The sequence below is a fragment of the Colletotrichum scovillei genome, assembly GCF_011075155.1.
Source record: "Colletotrichum scovillei strain TJNH1 chromosome Unknown Contig00009, whole genome shotgun sequence".
Classification (NCBI taxonomy): Eukaryota; Fungi; Ascomycota; class Sordariomycetes; order Glomerellales; family Glomerellaceae; genus Colletotrichum; species Colletotrichum scovillei.
Window position 1 is genome coordinate 3,218,455 of NW_023336267.1, and position 22,906 is coordinate 3,241,360.

A 22,906-nucleotide genomic window follows, 5' to 3' on the forward strand; every position below is an offset into this window, starting at 1 on the left:
GCCGTGAAATAAACTGCTGATGAAGCGCGGTAGCTCGTAGAATACGGGTAGGTGTGGCAATGCGTACGAGTTCCATTCTCAAATCTGCAAATCTCATCACCACCTCGCGTGGGATTGGGAAATGCGAACACCCACCCTGCATGCTGGGAATTGTGCAGGTGTTTCTCGTCGTTTCATGTCTCGCCGTTGAGCCCTAGACGCTGGGTTAAGAAGCCTCTGCATTGGCCGACACACTCATATAACTTAACCCACACGCTGCTAGTACAGAAGCAGAGTAAAATCCAAACGTTCTCAAGCCTCAACTCAAGCCAGCGGTGCGGAGTATCGAGTATCCATACGTTGTGTTACGGACTACTGTTCGTACCAACATGCTTTATTGGTATCCGCCATGTGCCCTTGTTCGTCGCCGGCTCGTTTGCCTGCCCCCTCCAGTGCTACCTTAGCTCGGGGCCTGCGGAACGGGCCTGAAGAGCCTTCCTGCTTGCCTGGAACTGTTTCTTGATTCGCTCGTGGTGAAAATGAGGATGGGGTATCAGTGATGCCGCCGAAGGGGGTCTGGGTCTCGTCAAACTGCCTATTATGTCATCTTGCGAACAAGCTACTCCAGAGATATACACTCATATCCGATCTTCAGAGACGCAGTGACATCAGCCGAAACCATACTGCGTAGCTAGCAATCGACTATCTCCTCCTTCTCTTGGACCTCTTCTCCGATAGACAGTAGAGGCGACGTCGGCGGGGTTGGGATTGTCGGTGCGAACCTGGTCCTGTAGCCAGAAGCGCGTCAGTGTGGGCACGTCCATAAGTCAGGAACAAGAAAAACCAGGCACAGGGGAGCAAAAAACGTGGAGGCAGCCCACCTGGCAGGCTGGCGCTCGACATTGATGTGCGAATGGGCGAGCCCAGATTCCCAGCAGCCTGGTGCTGACTTTTTGGTGACCCAGGAGAAATGATGAAACACGGCGGGAAGGTTGCGGGAAAGGGAATCAGGAGGGGAGCATCCGTACCTGCCTGCCTCCTGCCTCAGAGAGACAGGATGTCGGATGATGACATGTCGCGCTGGGCGCAAAGGGAAAGAATGCAGGTGGAGGGCGCTTCCTGCCTTCCTGCCGGCTCTAGCCCAGAAAAGGCAGGGAGCTACATGAGCACTGTACCTGCTTCCACGGTGATGAACTTCAGGACCTTCCTCCGTGGCATTCGGGGGTCTTTTTGACGCAGAACCGAGAGCACTTTGCCAATCTTTTGTTGATTAAGGTATCGAGAAGAAGAAAAAGGTAGCTCCCCTGACGTATGCACTTTTGCACTTACAAGTTGCTACAGCACGATGCATGGCGCCAGCAGGTGACGTTGCTGTGCTGCTGTTAACTCGCCGTCCAACGTTCAGTAACTCCCCGATGAAGCCACCAACTTACAAAAGTCTGTCGATGTAGGATGACTCGCTCGGCTGATTTCTCCTCCGCCGCAATACCCAATTACCAGACACTTGGGTCAGAAGTCGACCACGGGCTTATGATGGCGCACATCGCCAACCGGCCGAGGCAACAAGGGGTCGCCAACCAGAACAGGGCGCCCTGTTCAGCGTGCCTCGAAGCTCTCAATCAAGCTCGACCCGAACACGGGGAGCCGGAACTGACAATGGAGCTTTTCTTTGCCCCCTCTCTTCAGTCTTCCCTCGCCTACGTATCCGTACTGGGACTCTGGGACTCTGGGACCTAGGGAACTTGTGATGCTTTGGGAAAGCTCACCGGTGACCATGCCAACGAACGGAGCTCATGGGGCAAAGAGGCTCTCCTCCCGTTCGTTCTAAACCATCAGCTTGTCGCAACGAGACAATCAGTGGAGATGCCCAAACCGAATGACACACTGCAATCCGCCGCAGCCTGCCGAGGAAAAAATGATCGATAGTATTGCATGGGCCCATAGTATGGAAAACGTCTGGAACATGTAGGCGTATGCGCCGTCTCTAACAGTAGCCAAGGCCCCCCGCCCCTGATTGCCTCCGTTACCGTCAACCGTATGTGAGATTCCTGCCTTTACAGAGTCAAAAGGCTATCAGGACGTTTGGTTGCTTGGAATGGTTTGCCGCCTTGCCGCAGGCGCACTGCGGTGCGCACGCGGGTGCGTACACCATCGTCGCTGCGTATATGCAACTGTCACTGCGATTGACACCGCGCCAAGTCTCAGAAACATGCGGCCAAAGCAACAGACTCGTGGCACGGAGGATACGACGACGACAGCGACATTGGTGAAGCAAGCAAGTTGAACACCGACCGAGCACGTCGCAATGCGATACTGACCAGTGTCACCTCGCTTCGACTCGACGTCGTCGTCTCGAGACGTGTCTTTGGCCTCGCTACCCAAGGAAATGATGTTTGTCAAACCCCCGCCCAACGAGAATCCTATTTCATCACTTTCCCCTCCCCCTCCCCCTCCTCACAATTCCACGGACCTTTCCGTTAGATTGGCAGCTAGAGAGGACCAGAGGGACCAGAGGGACCAGAGGGGACCGTCATCCTTGGAAGGGGACTTTGATGAGGAAAGACGCTGATCGACGAGCTACGGAGGAACGTTGGGCACCATGCAACCGGGGCAATTTGAGAACGACCAGATCTGTGCTCACTGCCCGTTAGACCAGGCGTTCGACCAGGGGTCTGGCCGGGATATGATCCACTTGTTGCATAAAACCTTGTGCATTTGTATGGAGCTCGCAATTATGGGTATGCTCATAGCCGATTTCTGTTTAAATAAACATCCCCGATAAAGGATGCTCAGACTGCGAGTCTCTATCACGATTCACCTCACGCAGTCTTATATACTATGGTTTGCTGATAGATTGGGTATTTGGTGGTTCTCAAGGGCTTCGAACCTACAAGTGAGAAACACAAACCACATGCTGCCTATATAGAGCTGGAAGAGAAATGATATGCGATGCCAACGATATCAAGATATCGGTGCACCATCTGACCTAGTTCCAGATGCCTCACCGCTGCTTGGAGAGTCATACCGACTTCCGGCGGGGAAATGATGGTTTGAGGAAATCCACATATCTGCACAAGTCACGACTTTTCATAGTCACCCACTCAAGGATCCTTCTTTTCACAGGCGGGAGATATTTGCCGGCATGGAAAATGTAAGTGCCTAGTTCCATAACGACCATTTGGCGGAGAACGGTCCGAGAATGTAAAGCCTTGTTACGCCCAAGAAACCAGCAAACGAAACAGTAGCGTTTACCTGTGTCTCTGTCTCTGACGAAAGATAAGGAACCGGAAGATGGGTGGGTGGCTCATGCAGACTCAACCTCATTGACAAAAACCAAATATCGCGAGGGCTGTTACCGCCTTGAGTGGTTTCCGGGCGTGTCTCAATCAAATGCTCTCTTACCCACCAACTCCATCTACGCACCTTGCTATGGAAGGGGATCCGAACAAGAGTCAAGTCTAAGCCTGATGCAACAAAGTATGGTAAAAACAAGACGATAGAGTGCCTGCTTCGTGTTTGAATCCATATATACTTAGTAGGGTATACTATTAGAGAAAGTTGACTGTGTTAACGATTGCTTGACATTGCGACTTGTAGTTGGCAATGATGGCGATTGAAGTATGACTGCCTTGCTAGTTTCTCCTCGCCAGCTCCATCAATCCCTACGATTCAGTGCTACCAACTTACACCGCATGTGGCCAGAATTAAGGGTGCACCCTCACGGAGTCCATGTCCTCCAGCTTATCTCCTAAGGCCTAGTAGGACATGCACCACGTGGCTACCGTCACTGGACCTACCCTTTTCAGCCTGCAACCACATCGGGCTTTCGGAATGCATCGGTTGAACCGGTGGGAGGGTGAAATCCCTCAAGATGCAGGCTGACCGGAGTAACGGTTCACGGGAGCCAACAAAGAGGTCCACTACTGCGGAGAGAAGGGTTCGACAAGAACGCGATAGGTGCCCTGTGGGAGCACGGGGAACGCTGACACGGAGCCTTATCCGGGGCGTAAGTACCAACAACCTGCCGCACATGCCGCTCCCACCGCGTGGTAGGGAGCACCGATAATCGGCCCCACTTATTCATTCCTTCTGAAGGTTTGCGACTGTTGGAGGAATTTTTTTCTGCTCCTACCCCAATTGCTTTTCGCCGACGACATTTGTCGAAAATATTTTTCTTCCCTCTTGGAGCCTCACCGTTCCCTCGTCGAAGTACGAGCGCCAATCCACTCTGTCTCTCTCTCGAAGAGGCCGGCTTGTTTCGTCCCGAAGATCTCGTGTTGCCTCGTTCCCCCGACTCTCTTTATCCTAAGTCCGAAACACGAAGAAAACACGGCGTGGACCCTGTCCAACTAAAAAAAAAATACCCCGCCATCGGATACCCCGCCACCACCCACGACCGAAGCTATCTCGAACACCAACACCCATAACTACGCTGGTTCCTTCTGCGCAAACATTTGCCAAGCTCCCTTGAACGCGGAAGCATTGGATAGACCTCGAGAATCACTGATATCCTGCAAGATACCGCAAAGAGCAAGGCAAGATGTGTGGAATTCTTGGAATCTGCATGGGTCATTATGACCGGGATGAAGACAACTGCGACGCTGCGCAGGACATCCATGAAGCCATGTACCTTCTTCAGCACCGCGGCCAAGACGCCTGTGGTATTGCGACTAGGTAAGGGAGCCTCAAGGACGCCTAGTCAATTGCAGGATTTTGCTGACACCGGCAGTTCTTATGGAGGACGAATCTTCATGAACAAGGATTCTGGCATGGCAGCGACCGTCTTCAAGGACGGCAAGAGGGTCATTGACTTGCCTGGATGGATGGGCATTGGTCACCTTCGCTACCCTACCTGGGGAAGCAGTGGACGTGCTGAAGGTCAGAACAAAGCTGTGCTGGTGACACCTCACGGCCTTTGAGAGGCTAACGCAGATCACAGCTCAACCGTTTTATGTCAACAGCCCTTATGGAATCTGCCTGTCGCACAATGGCAACCTTACCAATGCTGCCGAGCTCCGTGCCTTCCTGGACAAGGACGCTCACAGGCACATCAACACCAGCAGTGACAGTGAGCTGATGCTGTCTGTCTTTGCCAACGAGCTTAATGAGACTGGAAAGGCGCGTATCAACGAGACGGATCTGTTCAGCGCGCTCGAGCGCACTTACAAGCGCATTCAGGGTGCCTGGGCTAGCGTCATCATGGTTGCTGGCTATGGTGTGGTTGCGTTTAGAGACCCTGATGGTATCCGTCCTTTGGTTTGGGGTTCTCGCAAGTCGACTCCTAACCCTGATGATGACGCTTACGACTACATGGTCGCGTCGGAGTCGATTGCTCTGCGCCAGCTGGGCTTCAAGAACATCACCGATGTCTTGCCCGGACAGGCTGTTCTCTTCAAGAAGGGCTGCCCTCCTGTCTTCCACCAGATTCAGGAGCCGGCTTCATACAGCCCTGACATCTTTGAATACGGTAAGAAGCTACAGTATTGGAAATGATGCTGGGACTTGCTGACGTTATCAAGTGTACTTTGCAAGGCCTGACAGTGTCATTGATGGAATCAGCGTCCATGAGTCCCGCAACCGCCAGGGTATCAAGTTGGCTGACAACATCATCGCTCGACTGGGTGAGGAGGCCGTTAAGGATATCGATGTTGTCATCCCTATCCCCGAGACTTCCAACACGGCTGCTGCAGCCTTGGCGGAGCGCCTCAGGAAGCCCTACTCCATGGGTTTCGTCAAGAACCGTTACGTCTTCAGAACTTTCATCATGCCTGGACAGCAGATGCGGCAAAAGAGCGTTCGCCGCAAGCTCAGCACCATTGATTCCGAGTTCAAGGGCAAGACTGTGCTTCTTGTTGACGACTCGGTGGTTCGCGGAACGACTAGCCGAGAGATCGTCACCATGGCGCGTGAGGCGGGAGCTCGCAAGGTCATCTTCAGCTCGTGCTCGCCCGAGGTCATCCACCCCCACGTCCACGGCATTGACTTGGCATCGCAAAAGGATCTGATTGCTCATGGACGCAGCAACGCCGAAATTGCCGAGCAAATCGGTGCTGATGACATCATCTACCAGACGGTCGAGGATCTCGTGGCCTCATGCGCTGAGTTGTCTCCTCGTGACCCCAAGACGCAGACTTTCGAGATCGGCGTTTTCAGCGGTTGCTATGTCACCCCCGTTTCTGAGGCCTACCTGGAGCAGCTCGATGATGCCCGCAACAGCGGCAGAAAGCGTAAGGCGCTTGTTGCCAGCAGCGGCCCCGTGAATACCGGGCCCGCGGACTCTGCGGAAACTCCTGCTGCTAAAATCGCCAAGACCAATGGCTTGGCGGCCCGGACACGAGCTGACCCGCAGTCCCCGGGAAACCCTGCGGACATTGGGTATGTATATTGAACATGCACTATGAGAAATGTTGACTGACGAAACGGCTTGCAGCATCCACAACGCGGCTCATGAGGGGGGAAACTAGACGATCCAAAGATGCTCACGCAACTATCCAGAGAAAGGCCGGAAATGGGGTATACAGAAAATCAAAAATTCAAGAGAGGCGTTGGGGAGGGATCGGTATTTTGGAACTACATTGCATTCATCTCTGAGGTTTATTACTCAGGCTTGGAGTTGGGTACTTGATTTGGTACTCGGCTGGTTAGAGAGAGAGAGAGGTATGTATAGTCGTCCGTACATAGGGTTCTTTTCGAACGTCCCGCACATAGATGATTCACAAGAATTAATCATCCATTCCAACAACTGCTTGGTGGGCATCAGTCGTCGTTGGATTGTACCCGGTAGTAGCATGAGTAATCTAAAGAGATATCCAGAGCCTCTGCATAAATATGAACCAGGGTGGTTGACCCCGGTTAAGTGCATGCGCTTCATACTTGTACATCATCACAGTCAACGTCGCTTCATTTTGTGTCATTCACACTAAGGTATTCGTAGGCCCGAGCCCGAGGGTTCCATCGACCGGTCAGTTTTCTCCATCCGCGCCAGACGGTGAAGAAATTCCGTGAAACGATCCACCGTCTTCACTGATGGATCGGAGCGTTTCCCCCCTCCCCTTCTTCCCGTTCCCACAGGTAGTGGTCAGGTTACAAGCCGGACTGACTGGTTCCCAACCTCCAGGTACTACAGCCTGTAGGTAGCCTTTCCGCACGGAGCCTGTCACGACTCATATCCCAGTCCTCATCCCAGTGCCTGTATCTTTTTCCCACCAAGGGCCCTTGATTGCCTAGTGAAAACATATGGGGAAAGAAACTCTCACAGTGAATTCCTCCGTGAAGAAAAAGACGATGAAGAAAAAGAGGTACATAGCCAGGGGACCTGGTTCGAACTTTGCAAAGACATGGGACCGGACGACCAACCGGCACATCCGCGGTTCGACGGCCGGCGTCCATTTGGAATGACAGCTAGTGGAGAATAATCGCCCTTTTGCCCAAGTTTCCCAGTAATGAGTGTCCGTGCCAGCCCAGACGCAATAATCCCATCCAAGCCCAAAACTTTGCTGGGCGAGAGAAACCCGCCCGCCCACTGGCTGCATTGTGAGATGAAGTAAATCTCAATGGGCCAAGTCGCCAGGAAGATGAGCGCCTGTATGAGTAAGTTACTGACCTAGTGAACGGGTTCACTGGCCTTCCCCTCCTCCGTTGGCGCCATCGCCGCCGCCGCCGCGGCAACATCTTCAACACGTTGACTAAGGTAAGACAATCTCTCCACTAGTACTAGAGCGCCCCCATCGTATGGACTCCACGACCCCTTTCTCGCCTGCAAGATGCACCCTTTCGCCTTGCCTTTAGGTCGTCTTTCAGCCTGACAGATACTTCACAAGTTCACACCAGTGAACCCATCAGGCAGGCAGGAAGACGAAGGAGGGCGATCATCTCGTGGTGGATTCGTAACTGCGAGACTGGGCTCTTCTGTCACCTGTATGCTTCGGCCTGGCAAGGAGAGAGCATGGACATGGTCACCTTCAATCGCCGGCCATGGTAGCGTTCAATGCTGCACAGCTTTATGCTTCTCTTCAGGGTCGGACCCTTGGAGGAGGAGGGGGATCAGGATCCCAAGGAATGCAAAGCCTGCGCCGTCCGCCGGTCTCTTGGGACGGGCTGCGTTTTGGCATTTTGGCCAACATACCCCGCCAAATGGGCAATGCCAATTGGCAATAGTCGATACCTATGTCTGGCAGATTGGCTGGGCGGCGGCCCATGCAATGCAAAATGCAAGCCGTGCGGCTGCAATGTCACCGACGCTTTTGCTGACGGGCATGAATTTGGCCAAGGTTTGGCCGGGTTTCCGGTCCCTCTTAACGCCCCCAAAGATTCGGGCCAATCTGGATTTGTGGCACAGCGTCTTTTGGTAGAAGGTATCGAATCGACAACCATGCTCAGCTGGGCTTGGGAAAGCACTGCATGGCCGCATTATCATGGCCAACTTCGAGGCATGGAGCCAGAGAGATGATGGACAATCCCGTCACACGCACAAGCGCGGGGCTTTGGCTCCGCATAGAGTGTTTCTTGTTCCGAGCTCGTTTTCGATGATTTTACTTGGGGGCCGTTAATGTGCCCTCGAATATTGCCAGACAAGGGGTTGGGGGGGGGGGGGGTTAGGATTGGTTTCCCGCTTCCTCGAAAAGAACAGAGCATTGGCCCATTTTCAGGGACCCCTCGTGGGATTTTCGTCGTGATACAATCTGTCGCCCGTGTTTCCACTAACCACCCCCCTTATTCTAATCCCCTCTGTCCCGTCCACGACCATGAGGGGAGGGAGGGGAGGGACGTGCGAATTGTCTCGTGGAAAGGGCAAGGCAGACCTCCGGACCTGCTGCGCTGCATGATCCATAAGGATACGCATACCATGCGACGCGCAACAGACTTCTTCCAGAAGCTCTGGGCCGCGGGTTCCTTGCCCGGGCCCCATGTCGTCTCAAGTTCATCCGTGGTTGCGTTGCGAAGCGAATCACTCCTCTCGGGCTACTCTGTCCCGCCTTGTCTGATAGCCTACCTTGTGCCAGGATGCTTCCCGCCTGTTCTGCTGCCGCGGGACCTCATATTATGGAGGATGACTTAGCGATCACTTCTCTAACTCTTCATCCAGCGGATGGGGTGTTGTAGGCCAGGCACTCTCGTTTCGCTAGTTCTTGGCTTCTACACGAGACTCGTAGGGACAATGGCGTTGTGCCAATTTCGGAGGGGTCTTGCAATAACTTGTGACTGATCAGAACGTGATCTCGTGATCGGTGGATATACTCCGTATGGACATCTATTTCCCAGAAAGCCACGCTTCGCTCATCCTTGTGCTGACTCGGGGTGGGCGCGGAGATCACGATGTCGTGCTGCCGATGCACCTGTGCGGACCTAGAGTTCTGACGCTGTGCATCTCCGTTGTTGCATAGGTATCCTCCCGGGGGTCCTGTGAGGTGGTTACAGATTGCTCCATCTCTCATCACCCTCATCTCTGGGCAACGGAAATTTTCCCATCCTCTTTCTTGCACGATTCCGTTAATTACTGCTATTGCAACTGGACCAACCACCACCCTTGAAGACACACACGCCCAGGCATTGGAAGGATGCTGGTGGGATTCAGAGTGGGACTGGGGTGGGAGGGCCGCCGCGGGTGGTTGGGAAGCATCCGGTTCATCTCGTCCCACGAAGTTGGGAAACCGCCGATCCGGAGCCGCCGCGTGGCCGGGCAGAAGCTCTTTTTCCTAGTCCGGATGCCGCAATATGAAAGGTGCCCGTGGCAACGACGCAGATGTATTGGAATCCTCGACGATCCCTCTACCGCGGTTCAAAAAGGCTGTTTCGTTTTAGTGTAGGGCCACCTGTTGGACCCTTGGAAAGCTTCACGCGAGATGAGCAGAACATAGGTATCATATTCCAACACCCCCTCCCCTCTCCTCATCCATCTCGTGAACGGTAGGAAAGAGTCCCCGCGCTCGCCTCGCTTCGAAATTTCGTTGAGACAAGGCCCTGAACTGAGAATTAGAGGCCGCTGTTGCAGTAGCTCCATGCCCTGCAAAGTCTAGCGCCCTGCCAGGCGTGGAGATTCGATTCCGCTTCTGGAAGCTGTGGAATAGTTCTTCTCGATTTTCTGTTCCTTCACGATCCCGTGGACGATGGAAGACTGACCGAATGGAACCCCACGTCGAGTAAGACGGCGGATGCAGCGGTGTACATTACCGAATGGAGACGAGGGCATCCACTGCCGTCCACCGGACAACAGAGTATCTTGCCGAACGGAACACGCTCCATGTGAACAGTACCGGACCATGTGAAATGAGTGCATAAGCCGTTTTTTTTTTTTTGTGAGAGCCGGAAGTGTACAAGCTTTATGCGTCTGACTGCCGGGGTTCCACAGCGCCGGTAGGTTTTTTTTTTTCTTTTCCCTATCGGAGGTGGCTCCGGGTGGCGGCTGACGACATGGAATACGACCGCAAAACTACAACGGTCGTGACCGGCCATTTGAAAAAACAAAAACATACAACACCAGGTATTCGCTGATCGTCACCGACTCAACTACTAATCTGGCCCTCATCAGCTTGTCTATGGGAGAGCGGACGGGATCCCGAATTTTCTGATGGGTGTGGTCGTATGTGCTTGTCTCTCAAAAGAAGCTTCATTATATCGGAAGGGGATCCTGCGCACCAGCTTTAGGCTGACTCTGAAGATACACTGTTCAGCATCGAATTAAATCCTGTATGGGCTCCTTATCATATGTCGATGCGGAAGTCCACGACCCTGGAAGTGAAGAAACCGTTAGGTGGTAGACGCAGAACGATAGTCAGTGATGATAGAAGAAGGTAGCAGCATAAGCAAGGTTGCGTTTTGAGAGAGCCGCCAGGCCAGCTTTGCGAAGTCACTTCCCAATGCATAGGAACGTTCTTCGCTTGGGGGGCACCTTGCTGACTTGAGCTGTTTCGGAGGTAAATGTTCATGCCTCAGGGACTCGTCAGTACCATCCAGGTAAATGGCAAGTAGTTGGCGTATCCTGCTTGCAGGTTCTCCTAAGTCTAGCAGCCACTTGAGCTCATCGACACACTACCTAGATGGGTAGCTACTTATTGAGAAGTCGTAATCGATGGCAGATATCTTGTTCACGGTCAAAATGCATCAGGTCACTCGCCGGACGCGTGTACCAAGGTAATACATCAAACTTCACGTGTGTCTTATCTTTGACATATAATATTGGCCGTCTAGCATGTGCGGATAAGGTACTAAGAAAATCACTGAGTACTAAGTAACTGCAAAACTCTAAAGATGAGTCCATGGGACTGCCTATTCTTGTTCTACTGTGTAGTTACAATGTGGTGTTATTGGAGTGATTGATCAAGCGAATGAATCATGCGATGCTTCGGTCTCAAGCTGAGTGGCTGCTCAGGTGCCCTACTGGGCCATCGTTCTTTCCTCCCATCATCCCTTTGTTTCTGCTTTGAGAAGGGTAGGAACGACGAGGAATACCAAACGCGCCTTCTCTAGACGCCCTTGGCTGCCTAACGGGCAGGCCGTTGACCCGAGTTTTCTTTCTTTCCAACCCTCCATTTGTCCCTCCTCACTCACTCACACACACACTCAGACCCCAGGAAATTCCCACCGACATCACAAAAATCCTTTCCTCAACACATCTTTCATCAATTCTTCTCAAGAATTCTTCACATCCGTCAACACCAATATTCACATCACTACTTGTTGCTTGTGCCTCCAAGTCAAGAACTCCTTTGTTATACTTCCCACTCTTCACGCCAAAAACATTTGGTCATCTTCTCAACACACACAGGCCCCAACACACACACATCGAGACCACAGCCATGTCTTCCTACTACTCCTCTCGTCCCAGCAGGTAAGTAAAATGCAGCGTTATCTTCTTACTGTGGTCAACGGCACTAACAAATATTACTCAGTTCCCAGGACCTGGGTGAGAAGCTTGGCGAGAACATGGCCGAGAAGTAAGTTGCAACATAGAGAATGGTGCCGATGCGACTAGTCTCGGGCCCCGCTGACACTTTCTTATAGGTATCGCTGCAAGATTGGTGGTGAGTGGAAGCCGATGTCCGGCTTCTCCAAGAAGCAGCAGAAGCTTGTTCAAGACAAGCTTGATCGACACGCTCGAGTCAACCGTGCCAACACTGGCATGGTCTGCCGCATCCACTCGGGCGAACCCGTCAATGAGATCCGATGCGAAGGTCCTTGTGATGAGATCAAGACCTTGGACCAGTTCTCCAAGAACAACAGAACCAATGGCGTCAACGTGAGTACCCAAGGCACATACCATTGCCACTTCCGCTCATATCTTGTGTACAGTTCTGCAAGTCTTGCCAGCACTGGATCAACACCCAGGAGCCCGGATACACTCCCTGGGCCGGTCCTAACACTCAACTGGACCCCCTGGAGGACACGGACGACTACGCGAGTAACCTGCCGACTGATCCCTCCGAGATCTTTGACTTCCGCAGTGAGGTTGACCAGGTAAGAAAGACTACGAGCTGTCAACTTGAACAAGACTAATCTGCCCTGACAGCCCCTTGCTCCTATCACTGGAACCAACGGCCTCACTACCGCGGATGACCTCTCGACTCGCATTGAGTCTCTGGGCATCAGAACTCGTCAGCCCTACGTTGCTGGCCCGATCGGCCTTGAGGCTCGCAATGTCGGCCATGCTGGCTACAATGCCGTTGCTTCCGGCCTGGACAACGAAAGCATTGCTTCTGCTGCTACCTCGGCTATTGCAGGCACCACTGAGACAGGTCGTGACTACGAGTTTCACAACACCTTCCTTGACGTCAACTTCAATGCCTACGACTCGGCTGGCAAGAAGCATATCAAGACCAAGGTCCCCACCACGCAGTCCAGTGGCTCTTCCATCATTAAGAGTCGCAATACCTACGAGGGAGGTCGCCCCGAGACTGGATCCAACCCTACGGCTCTCGCCACCTCGAGCGTTGCCCCTAGCGGTCCCTGGCCCGGTGTAAGTTCATGTATCACTTTCCAATGTTTCGGTACCCTATTAATGCACTCTCAAGGATCGTCAGCGCGATAGAAAGCAGCTCTCGAAGGCGGAGCACCGCGCGCTCCAGAGAGGAAGGCCTCAGCCTCAGACAATCTTCAACCCCATTCCGTACGGCAACGGCGATGACGACAGTGACGACGAGTAGGAACCTCATTGTTCCACGCGTCATCTGGGCACCAAATAACTCTATTTGGTAGCGGTGGTTTCATGCAGCCATGGAAACATCTCCATCAGTGGCCATCCGACGCCCTCATCTGTCTCATTGTTTTCTTTTCTTCCTTTTCTTTATTTGTGCTTCTTTGAGTTTCTTGCCTGCGTTTTGATCGCAGCTCAGCGCAAAGCCATCCCGTCCCAATATTCACGGGCAAGTCGTCCGGCAACAAACCACCGACCAACCTCACATTCCTAGAGGAGTGGAAGGATGTTTTATGTTTGCTACCAGCTACAGCGCAGCTATAGTCTCTGGAAGCTTCACGGGGACAACGCCTGAGAAATCAGGGAACGCGAAGGGATGGCAGTTCTGGGCATATTTCCACGGATTACATGGAGTTCGACTTCTCTCCAACTTTGCAACTTCTCAACGATAGGACGGTGGCGGTTCGGAACGGTTAGGATCACGGGAAGGAAGGCACGGAAAAGTTTTGCTCTTTCAGGTACCTCGATAGTCAGGCGACCGCAACTTCATTAATAGTCAGTTCACTTTGCAAATGGAAATGTTCCCTATGCAACCATGTGTATTTCAACTGTGTAACGAGAGAAACATGTGGCGAAAAAGAAGCCCGAGACGCCCACCGCCATCCAGTCTCATTGCCGATGCGGCCTGTCCAATGTGTGTGTGTGATCCCGTGCTCCTGTCCAGCCGGGGTAATTCTTTTTGAAAATGCCCCCAAACCATACCCAAAAGAAGAAAACAAAAAACAAGGTGTCCTCCCCACGTGCCACAACGGGCGCGGAGATGGTGCCATCCCAGATTCCAACATCATGCTGGCTTAGAGTACTCCCGCCCTCAAGGTGTCGGCGACCTGATTGTAGAAGCCCCGACGTCCTTCGCCTTGCCGCTATGGATCAAGTAACGGAGGGGTTCGGTTCTCCGACACGATCTCGATCGCCGGACATTGAGGAGCGATTAATGGCCTGTTTCAAGACAGGCTGATCACAAGTCGTTGTCTTGCTTGAAATACCCAGGATCCGTGTCGCCCCGATTCATCATCTCCTGAGCGTCTCCAACCTGCCGACGCTCCGTGATCTCGCGATCCTTAAGCCTCTTGTGCAGTGTATACCTTAACCCTAGCGTCAATCCTCGAGCGTTCCTGTCCCTCATGACTGCTGGTCCCTATTGAAGAGGTTCCGATGAGCTGGACAGACGATTGAGATGCAAATAAACATCCGTGCCATATCTGCATTAGGGGTTAGCTTGGGGTTACGTAGGGTCAGTCCATGGCACAGCGCGCAACTCACCCTTCCATGCTGATAAGTTTTAAGTCTCCTCCAAAGTATCGCGCGTAAAGTCGTGAGATAGGCAGTCCGTACCCAAAGCCAGCCATAGGCGCTTTAAAGTCGTTCTTATCAAAGTCCGGGTCCAGATTCGGTGTGCGATCCACAGTGGTATACATATATGTCCAAACGAGAGGTATAGAGCTTCGGGGAATACCACCACCCTCGTCCGAGATCTTGATGGTGATATCCTCCTTACCCTCTGCAACAATGACCTTGGTCACAGGGAATTCCTGCTTATCCTGACCGTGTGTTTCGACAACGGCGCGAAGAGAGTTTTTCAAAGTCTCAAAGAGCATATGCGACAGATGCCCTGGAACGTACATGAAGTTCAGGTTAGGGTTGCAGACGAGTTGAATCTTGGGTGCTTCGAAAAGTCCGTAGTGGTCCTCGCAGACAAAGCGTGCATTCTCAATGGCTTCTTGCGCGAGATCCTGAACATTCGTCTTGGTACAGATGATGCCGACATAGGTGGGATCTCGGTGGTGGCTTTGATCGGTCAAGGCAATGTGCTGACCGATGAGCATGCGGATTCCTATGCGCGACATGTAAAATCGATCGAGGAATGACTGGATGTTGTTATCAATCTGCATGCGCTGTCTTTTGCGCTTGTACTCCAGGATGCCCTGTGCCATGGTGGTGACAACTCCGTCGTGGCGCCTCTTGATGCCATGCAGGGCTTTGGCGAAGCGCTCGTTGTACAAGCGCAGCTCAGGCGGCCAATCGCCGACATCATCCACCATTGCAAAATATCTCCGTGCGGCGACGTTCTTCTGCTTGCTCCAGCCGTTTCCATTGGACTGCGGCAAAGACGCATATTGGCCTTCCTCGATGCTTGGATTTCGGGTTGCCTCGGAGAGCATTGGTCCTTTCCCGTACGATTTGGCAGGCCTCAAGAGCCTTTCTTTTGTTGATTTATCCAAGTCAGGTCGGGGAAGTTGTGTAAGTTCCTGCGCGGACGGATAAGTGTCAGTGAGTCATGTCCTTCATGCATTATGCGACAGAAGAGCCTTGACGTACCTCGAATGACTGTGCGTACCAGTCCTGCACTCGCTTCACAGAAGGCATGTCGTTGAGGCCATCTGGAAGTTCGTCGAGCTCTTGAACGCGATGGGCAAGGCGAATTGGTAACTCCTCGGCAAGGAATTGTGAAGCACGGAAGAGGGTTCCTGGAAGCAGAATGAACAGTCAGCACCATGGCACCTTGAACGAAAAGCTAGTCAAGTAGGAACTGGCGCATTGCTGTCGCATGCAAGCTCAGCAAGCAACGGAGCAGAGGGGAGGTAAATGCAAGCCGTTAGGAAACGGAGGGGAGTTGCCAAGGGTTGACGAACCAACTGAGGGCTTCTCTCCAAATTGGACCATCTGCCTCAAGCTCACACCAGTTGCCGGGAAACTGGCGTAATGCCTGATGGTATCCATCAACCTATCCGTCTTCCTCCACGACATGTTGGGCGGCTCTGAATTGGCGATCTACTGTTGAAATGAGGTATTCGAATCGAACCCCGCGTGACCGAGTTGGGGCGGCCTTTACCGAGGCTGTATGACGCAGGGCAACATGGAACAGACACGAGCGGGCGAAATGCGGAGGAAGAGATGTCGAGGGATTGGGAGACGAGGTTGTAGATTAAAGCCAGATCTACTGCCGCATAGTCAATGGGATTGAGGAGAGGTCGCGTGCAGCGTACGGGAGGTGTTTCGTGTAGGTTTATTTCTGGTAATGGAGACGGAATAGGAACTGGGACCTCAAGAAGGTGAGAGCTTGGGATTGCCGGGGACGACAGGAACAAGGCCGGGCCAGGGCTCCTCAGTGGAGAGTTCCTGATGCTCTGGGCGGACGGCAATGGTACGCAGGTACTTGCCCCGACTCGGCGTCATACTGCCTAGGCCCATGGTTCGATGATAGCACGATAAGTACCTCAACCCGGCTTACATAGCCGACCGTAGAGGTGCGCTTCAAGCGAGTTTCCCGCCGGTTCTGGCCGTAACAACGGTTCGCAATTGTTTAGCCCGAGGTGCGAATGTGTATGTTCAGATTCTTTATTCGAACAGCTATTAGCCAAGTAGAGAAGGGTGACTGGGGGCGTTAATTCGATGGTATCACGGCAAGAGTCTCTGTGCGTTGCCAACTCTATTTCACTTCACAGCGTGGGCATACATATCTACAGCTCTCTTACAGTACCACAGTAGATATACAGGCCGGATGGATGCCATGTAGTATCTCCAGAATAAACATTGGGTACGGTGCAGATAATGAGCAGTTTTGCTCTGTCAGTCAAGGAGACAGTTAAGATAAACCAGCTCCAGAAACCCGGAAAAAGACCGAATCGTTAAACCACACTGATTGAGCGAAAAAATGAAAAAGAGAAAAACAAAAACAAAGAGAAATTGAATAGCCAGCACACATACTTACCACCACCAACTTGAGATTGAATGCCGGACAATGAAGAGTCACGATTATATGTCGGGCATGTGACGGAGTGACGGACGGCGGAAAGGAACGGATCGTGGCAGTTGGTGTGTACTTCCGTCACTATCAATTTCCTTCTCCAACTCTACAGCACGCGACGACGGTCAACCGCGGCGGGGGGGGCTCTTGTTCAGCGTCTGCCCTTCCTCGTAGCCGAGAGAGCTGTGCCCGTGCCTAGGCTTGCTTGCTTCCCCCACACTGAGTCTTGAGGTAAATGCTGACATAAGGTGAGGAGGTTACGGAGCAAAGGTACTCCGTAAGGTAGCTAGGTATCCCCAAGCAAGGTACCTTAAGGTAGGTGCACCTCCACTACAGCAACTGCTAGCAGCTCTAGCCGTCACCTCCCCAATCACATCCCGGTCGCGTCCTTCCCCCTTCTCGCAAAATGGCCCTAGGTAAATCCGTCTCCAGCGTTCACCCATTGTCGCAGTCCCAGCTTGACCCCTGTGGTCACATGCAAGGCGCCACAATTCTTCAAGCCCCCCGAGTCCTCGCCCAGCCTTCACCAGCCTCCCACGCCTTCCAAAGCCACCTCACGCGTCGAACGCGCCAAAGACAAGACTCGACGCATCGCCAATTGGTCGGCCACTTTGACCAAACAGCGCCCGATTCTCCTGCAGCTGACGCCCAAAATCCCCCAATCTTTGGCATTTGCACCAGAAGCCGCCCTTTCGGATCGTCTTCGGGAATACTACCTCCCACTAGCTTGCCGCGCCGTGCTGCTTTCATCCGGTGCATGCAGAGTCGACTCGTCGCATTGCAATCGAGCCCAAACCGGCAGTTCTTTGCCTTGTCGCGCGTCTTTTCCGTTACCCATACCTCTGAGAGGAATACACTACATACACACGGGGACTATTTGTCTAGGAGGCCAAAGACCCGGTTTTTCGGTTGGCCGGCCGCCGCCCTATTAAACATTGTCCAAATACCTTTTTCACTTCAATGACCAGAAATGTCGGACGGCAGATCGGATTCGGGGCTGGGCCTACGTTTTCTCGATTTGAATGACGATGAGGACGACAACAGCCCATGCAAAGGCCGCTTGCGCCGCTCCAGGAGCCAAACCAGCAAATCGGTCCCCGTAACGCCGCATGCCTCTTCACCGCAAATTTCAACGCCCTCTCTTCCCTCACCGATGAGCTATCGGGGCTTCTCACCTCTCTCACCGACTCCTCGCCAGCAATTTTCAACGCCCGGTGGTTATTTCTCGACGCCGGTGGCTAAGAGCCCTCTAGCGCGCTCATGGACCGAGGATGATCTCACTGCATCAACTCATTCAAATGGGACTGAAAAGACGAATGAGAACACTGAAAACACTCGAGATACTCTCGGTCTGATCCAGCGGCTCAACGACTTGGCGCAAAAGCTCCTCGCGGGTGAAGATGTCCCTGACACAAACGTTAGCGCCATGCACGGGAAGCTTGATGAGATCGATTCAGTCTTAGCTGGAGAGCCGCCTCAAGCAACACCACAGGGCAAGCCAAAGAATTGGCCGGCAGACGCCCGGAGTGTTGAGCATGAATCCTTGTGGACTTCGCCTTCGCCGTCATGGTTTCGGTCGGGCCTTTCGGAAATCTCACCGTCCTTCCGCAGCTCATTCAGAAGAGATACGCCTTCGCCTGAACCTACCGTTGAAAGGAAGCCCGCGGTTGATACTTTCCGCATCGCGTCCGAAGCAGCAAAACTCAACATCGAGCTGGAATCCCTCGTCACAAACCTCAAGGCCCGTCAAGAGGAATCGGAGGTGAGACATGAAAACGCCCAACTCGGGAGGGGAGGCCACTGACCAGAATAAAGCACATCCACCAACTTCTCGTAACCCGTGCAGAACGCGCAGCACAAAGAATCATCTTCCTCCAAGGTCGAGTACATGACTTGTATGTCTCGAAACAGTCCCCTCGTGGGTTGTTTGTGTGCCTTCCATACTGACTCATCGCAGAGAAGAAGAACTCCAAGAAAACGACTCGGAACTCAGCTATCTGCGCCTCGGCCTCAAGGCTATAGAAGTGCAATGCCCAACCGATGTTGACGACGACCTCGCCCAAAGCATTCAGAACTGGAAAACCGACTGGACCGCCCTCAAACGCAAACGGTCAAAGCACAAGAGCTACGACCGCTCTGCTTACAGCACACCCGCGGGGACGCCGTTGCGGCGGTGACACTCGCCCTATCCCGACTTTGTTTTACAGCCTTCGTCTTTTATGCGTGATGACTATAGAGATTTGAACGAGTGATGAAGCCACAAAAAGTTATCAAGTACGGTTACGACTGAAGCATAGCAATGGTGTTTGGAAAGACAGCAGGATACCCAGTCCGCGCAATCTCGCATTTCCTCTTAGGTCCCTTTACTACAGCATAGCGGATACCACAAAAAGTCATGATTACAGTTTCTTGTTTTTACCTCTGGACAGTTGGAAGAGGAAAGGAGAGAGGATGAGAAAGGAAAGGGAATAGGTTTCGGTACATTTTCCCATGACCACAATTATGACATTCAAGCCCACGTCGTTCTGTTTGCACAAGTGAAAATTTAGCTTTGCATCGCCCGCTAAGGAGAATTTGGTTCTTTAGCAAGGCTTGTGAGCCAGCTAGACAGAGAAGTGATACCTAGCATTATGGGCTGGCACATACATATACCCAGACTGCTTGGTCGTTGGCAATTCGCACGGCACTGTGTGTCGTCAGAGCTGCTGTAACTGGTAAGTCGTCTTGGTCTTGCTAGACGACGACGACTTAACGAACATCGAGCTTAGATTACCTTCAAGCCGAGACTTCCCAGATCTACACGCCGCTGAGGCTTTGATACCAACACCGGCCGTAGTGTTTCGTGATGGACCCTGATTACCTCATACAAATACCAAAAGGTCCAAAACACCCGAGAACCAAAAAGAGTTCACCCCCCCGGTGCTGAACTGGGGGCTACATCTCTTGGTGCTCATGCTGGGACTCGAACCTAGAACCCCGGTGTAGGCTAAGCCAGCTGAATAGGCTCGCCCGTAACCATCCCGCCAAACGGCAGTTTGACCTGACCTCGCAAGCCTGTGAGGCGCCTGCTGCCGTTGGTGACGGGAATGGACTTGAAGGGGGGTATATAGGCTTCTCTCGCGGCAGGTGTGGGAAGGTAAGGTGCGGTTAGCACCAGCCCGCCACTTCCAAGCCGGACTATCAAGGTAGCAGGCTACGGTCTCATGATGTTGCTTGTGGGTTCTGAATGGAAGGCAAGTTCGTCCCGTCACCTCAGTCCCCAAACGGGCAGTGGATGAATGGACCCGCCAGGCTTCTGGCCTGCTTCAAGGTTTATTATACCCTGTCCGCCGCTCCTTCCTTACTCGTCAGGCTTGTATACCCCTCTTAAACGACCTAAGGATCACTCTAGACCTGAGTCGCGAGTGGCATCACAAGTCAAAGTCAGGTCGGCCAAGAGCTTTCTCGAGCCTTGGGAAACACGATGCTTTTTGTCACTGTAGGAAAGGCAGCATGTTAAGACACATGGCTTCGTATTACTATTAATTATTACGCAGACAACGCTCGACATTCAGTAGTCATCTACATGAGCATGATCATCAGCTTCACATAACGGCCTGGTGACCAGGGCTGTTCAATACCGCTTCCCGTCGACTACACATTCGAACGAACTCCCAACGCACAACACATCTACTCCAGCATCACAGCCCGTCTGCTGTAGCCAGTGTTCTTGTCGACACCGACCTTGACAGTGGCGTCCGCGACAGGCGCCTTGACATCGTTGCAGAGACCCTCGGTCTGCTCCTTGGGCAAGAAGACGCGAGGCAGGCCACCGGCGGGCATCTGCGCCCACAGACGGCCGTGGGAGGCAACGGTAAAGGACTCGCAGTTCAAGACGTCGACAATCTCGGCACCGACGGCGAAGCCGTGGACGTTGCGCGCGATGGAGAACATGACCCCGTTGTTGGCGGCGGAGCCGCCGTTAGTGTACATGGAGAAGAGCTGGCCCTTGCGGAAGCCGATGACGCGGCTGCTGTCGGTGCTGCCGTAGGAGAAGACGGCGCGGGTGCGCTCCTTTGTGAGGAAGTCGGCGTTGGCGGCGGCGGCGTGGGCGCGGATCTTGTTGGTCTGCTGGATCCAGCCGTAGAGCTCCGCCTTGTCGTCGAAGCCAGTCGTCCAGAAGACCTCGCGGTTGTTGGGGTTGGGGCCGCCGTTGAAGTGCTGCTCCTGGCCGTAGTAGATGATGGGGATGCCGTCACGGAGCATGGTCAGGGCGTACATGTTCTTGGCGAGGGCGACGTCGCCGTTCAGGTAGGGGAAGCGGGGCTGGTCCTGGTTCTCGACGAAGGAGCCCCAGACGGAGGGGTCGATGGAGGACATGCCGGCCATGGTGTTGACGCTCTCGTAGACCTTGTCCATATCGCCCTCGAGGGTGGAGAAGACGGTGGCGAAGAGGTGGTAGCTGCTGTAGTCCATGATGCCGTCGAGGTAGTTCTGGTAGGGGGCGAGCAGGGTCAGGGAGGAGTGGCTGACCTCGGCGAGGAGGAAGACGCCGGCGGCCTCGCGGAAGCCGCCCTCGGTGAAGAACTCGGGCTCAATCTCGAGGGCGGTGTCAACGCGGAGGCCATCGATGGAGTACTTTGTGACGAGGTCCTTGATCCACTCGGCGTAGATCTTGCGGACGAAGTCGTCCTCGGTGCGGAGGTCGGGCAGACCCTCGAGCCAGCAGAGCTGCTCGGACTGGAGGTTGTTCCAGTTGATGGAGCACTCCTTGTGGTAGTACTCGGGCTTGTTGAAGGGCTTGTACTTTGTGTAGTTGCCAGGGGAGTCGTTCAGACCGGAGTGGTTGGGGGCGACGTCGACCATGAGGTACATGCCGCGAGCGTGGAGTGCGCTGGAGAGCTCCAGGAGGTCGGCTTCAGTACCAAAATGCGGGTTGATGGAGTAGAGGTCCTCGGTCCAAAAGCCGTGGTAGCCCTCTCCGTTGCCGCCAACGTTTCCCTCGACGTTCTTCACGACAGGCGAGATCCAGATGGCGGTGGCACCAAGGTTCTGGATGTAGTCCAGCTTGCTGGTGATGCCCTTCCAGGTGCCGCCACAGTACAGGCCCGGGGTGATATCGCAGACTGGGGTCGAGCCATCAGAGGTGGCAAAACGGTCGGTGATGATCTGGTAGATGCTCTGGTTTCTCCATCCGGCAGCGTCCAAGGCTGAGACGCCCTGAAGAGCCCCGACGGCCAGAAAAGAGAGTGATGTTGCGAAGGAGCGCATGTTATTTAATTAATGAGAGGATTAAGGTATTAAGGCAACGGTTGATTGGCCAAAGAAGGAAGAACAACGAGTAGGAGGAGATACGGTGTAAAGAAAGTCGATTGGTGAACGATTGGAGTATAATGACCGGCAGGGATCAACGAATGACAACAGCACAAAGCAGAACGAGTGATTGCCTTGGCTTGAACTGCGGCACCTACAGAGGGAGAGAGGGATGGAAGTAGGGAGGGAGGAGGAGGAAGAGAGACTAAGCTCAAATGTAAAGACAGCGGTTGACTAGCATATATCGCATCTTCACCCATGAAGACCACGAGCAGTTTACTCCCACATACCAGACTCTCGTCTTTTGACGAGGGCCTCGCTTCGCGGACCCCGTTCAAATCGCCCCTGCCAAAAGGGCTGTGCTATTGGCAGAATACGAATAACATGCCAGATTGAGTGATCCCAGCCGATTTAGGTGAGCTCACGTTGTCCCTTTTGAATCAGATCCCGGCTGTCGTCCCCATCTGCAGATCCACTACCGTCCCTACCCATGCGGTGGATGGGGTGGTCTAGAGTCCTAGACGTAGCATTCGTTGACAGTTCGGATACTGCGAAACGCATCGTTAGTGGAAAGGAAGGATTTAAGCGAGGGAAAAAGTCAGAAATACGAGAGAAGGGGGACAACAAGACTCTTGGGGGAGGATATCAGAGCCCAAGAGGAAGGCGGTGGTGAAGAAGAGGCTCCTTTTTGCGCATCC

The 22,906-nt window shown here is 53.3% G+C and overlaps 5 protein-coding genes across 5 annotated transcripts; 3 read left to right on the plus strand and 2 right to left on the minus strand.

The window, feature by feature from the left end:
- Positions 1-4,141: 4,141 nt before the first annotated feature.
- Positions 4,142-6,794, plus strand: HER10_EVM0001417 (amidophosphoribosyltransferase). Its single transcript, XM_035471165.1, has 5 exons — positions 4,142-4,653; positions 4,709-4,857; positions 4,919-5,446; positions 5,499-6,354; positions 6,410-6,794. Exons 1-5 carry the CDS (start codon positions 4,520-4,522, stop codon positions 6,441-6,443), a joined length of 1,701 nt encoding a protein of 566 aa, XP_035328868.1. The 5' UTR covers positions 4,142-4,519; the 3' UTR covers positions 6,444-6,794.
- Positions 6,795-11,774: 4,980 nt separating this feature from the next.
- HER10_EVM0006770 (uncharacterized protein) lies at positions 11,775-13,118 on the plus strand (the record flags this gene model as incomplete). Its single annotated transcript, XM_035476346.1, has 6 exons — positions 11,775-11,806; positions 11,868-11,912; positions 11,980-12,214; positions 12,268-12,432; positions 12,485-12,931; positions 12,987-13,118. 6 exons carry the CDS (start codon positions 11,775-11,777, stop codon positions 13,116-13,118), a joined length of 1,056 nt encoding a protein of 351 aa, XP_035329523.1.
- A 574-nt stretch (positions 13,119-13,692) lies between these two features.
- Positions 13,693-16,228, minus strand: HER10_EVM0001556 (uncharacterized protein). Its single transcript, XM_035471300.1, has 4 exons — positions 15,802-16,228; positions 15,488-15,636; positions 14,432-15,417; positions 13,693-14,370 (listed from the first exon to the last, which is right to left on the minus strand). Exons 1-4 carry the CDS (start codon positions 15,914-15,916, stop codon positions 14,307-14,309), a joined length of 1,314 nt encoding a protein of 437 aa, XP_035328888.1. The 5' UTR covers positions 15,917-16,228; the 3' UTR covers positions 13,693-14,306.
- Positions 16,229-17,293: 1,065 nt separating this feature from the next.
- HER10_EVM0000250 (uncharacterized protein) lies at positions 17,294-19,355 on the plus strand. Its single transcript, XM_035470041.1, has 3 exons — positions 17,294-18,678; positions 18,732-18,811; positions 18,874-19,355. The coding sequence occupies exons 1-3, from the start codon at positions 17,887-17,889 to the stop codon at positions 19,091-19,093; spliced, it is 1,092 nt and encodes a 363-aa protein (XP_035328737.1). The 5' UTR covers positions 17,294-17,886; the 3' UTR covers positions 19,094-19,355.
- An 808-nt stretch (positions 19,356-20,163) lies between these two features.
- HER10_EVM0005354 (alpha amylase) lies at positions 20,164-22,906 on the minus strand (the record flags this gene model as incomplete). Its single annotated transcript, XM_035474975.1, has 2 exons — positions 20,601-22,906; positions 20,164-20,211 (listed from the first exon to the last, which is right to left on the minus strand). The coding sequence occupies exons 1-2, from the start codon at positions 22,164-22,166 to the stop codon at positions 20,164-20,166; spliced, it is 1,614 nt and encodes a 537-aa protein (XP_035329340.1). The 5' UTR covers positions 22,167-22,906.

Bases quoted from the DNA above. Each gene is read 5' to 3' on its own strand.
- HER10_EVM0001417 (XM_035471165.1), top strand. From the start codon at position 4,520: ATGTGTGGAATTCTTGGAATCTGCATGGGTCATTATGACCGGGATGAA. The intron at 5,447-5,498 runs GTAAGAAGCTAC...GACGTTATCAAG, and splicing joins CCCTGACATCTTTGAATACG to TGTACTTTGCAAGGCCTGAC. The intron at 6,355-6,409 runs GTATGTATATTG...AACGGCTTGCAG, and splicing joins GGAAACCCTGCGGACATTGG to CATCCACAACGCGGCTCATG.
- HER10_EVM0001556 (XM_035471300.1), bottom strand. From the start codon at position 15,916: ATGTCGTGGAGGAAGACGGATAGGTTGATGGATACCATCAGGCATTAC. The intron at 15,637-15,801 runs GTTCGTCAACCC...TTCTGCTTCCAG, and splicing joins TGGAGAGAAGCCCTCAGTTG to GAACCCTCTTCCGTGCTTCA. The intron at 14,371-14,431 runs GTGAGTTGCGCG...CCCCTAATGCAG, and splicing joins AAACTTATCAGCATGGAAGG to ATATGGCACGGATGTTTATT.
- HER10_EVM0000250 (XM_035470041.1), top strand. From the start codon at position 17,887: ATGTCGGACGGCAGATCGGATTCGGGGCTGGGCCTACGTTTTCTCGAT. The intron at 18,679-18,731 runs GTGAGACATGAA...ACCAGAATAAAG, and splicing joins CCCGTCAAGAGGAATCGGAG to CACATCCACCAACTTCTCGT. The intron at 18,812-18,873 runs GTATGTCTCGAA...GACTCATCGCAG, and splicing joins CAAGGTCGAGTACATGACTT to AGAAGAAGAACTCCAAGAAA.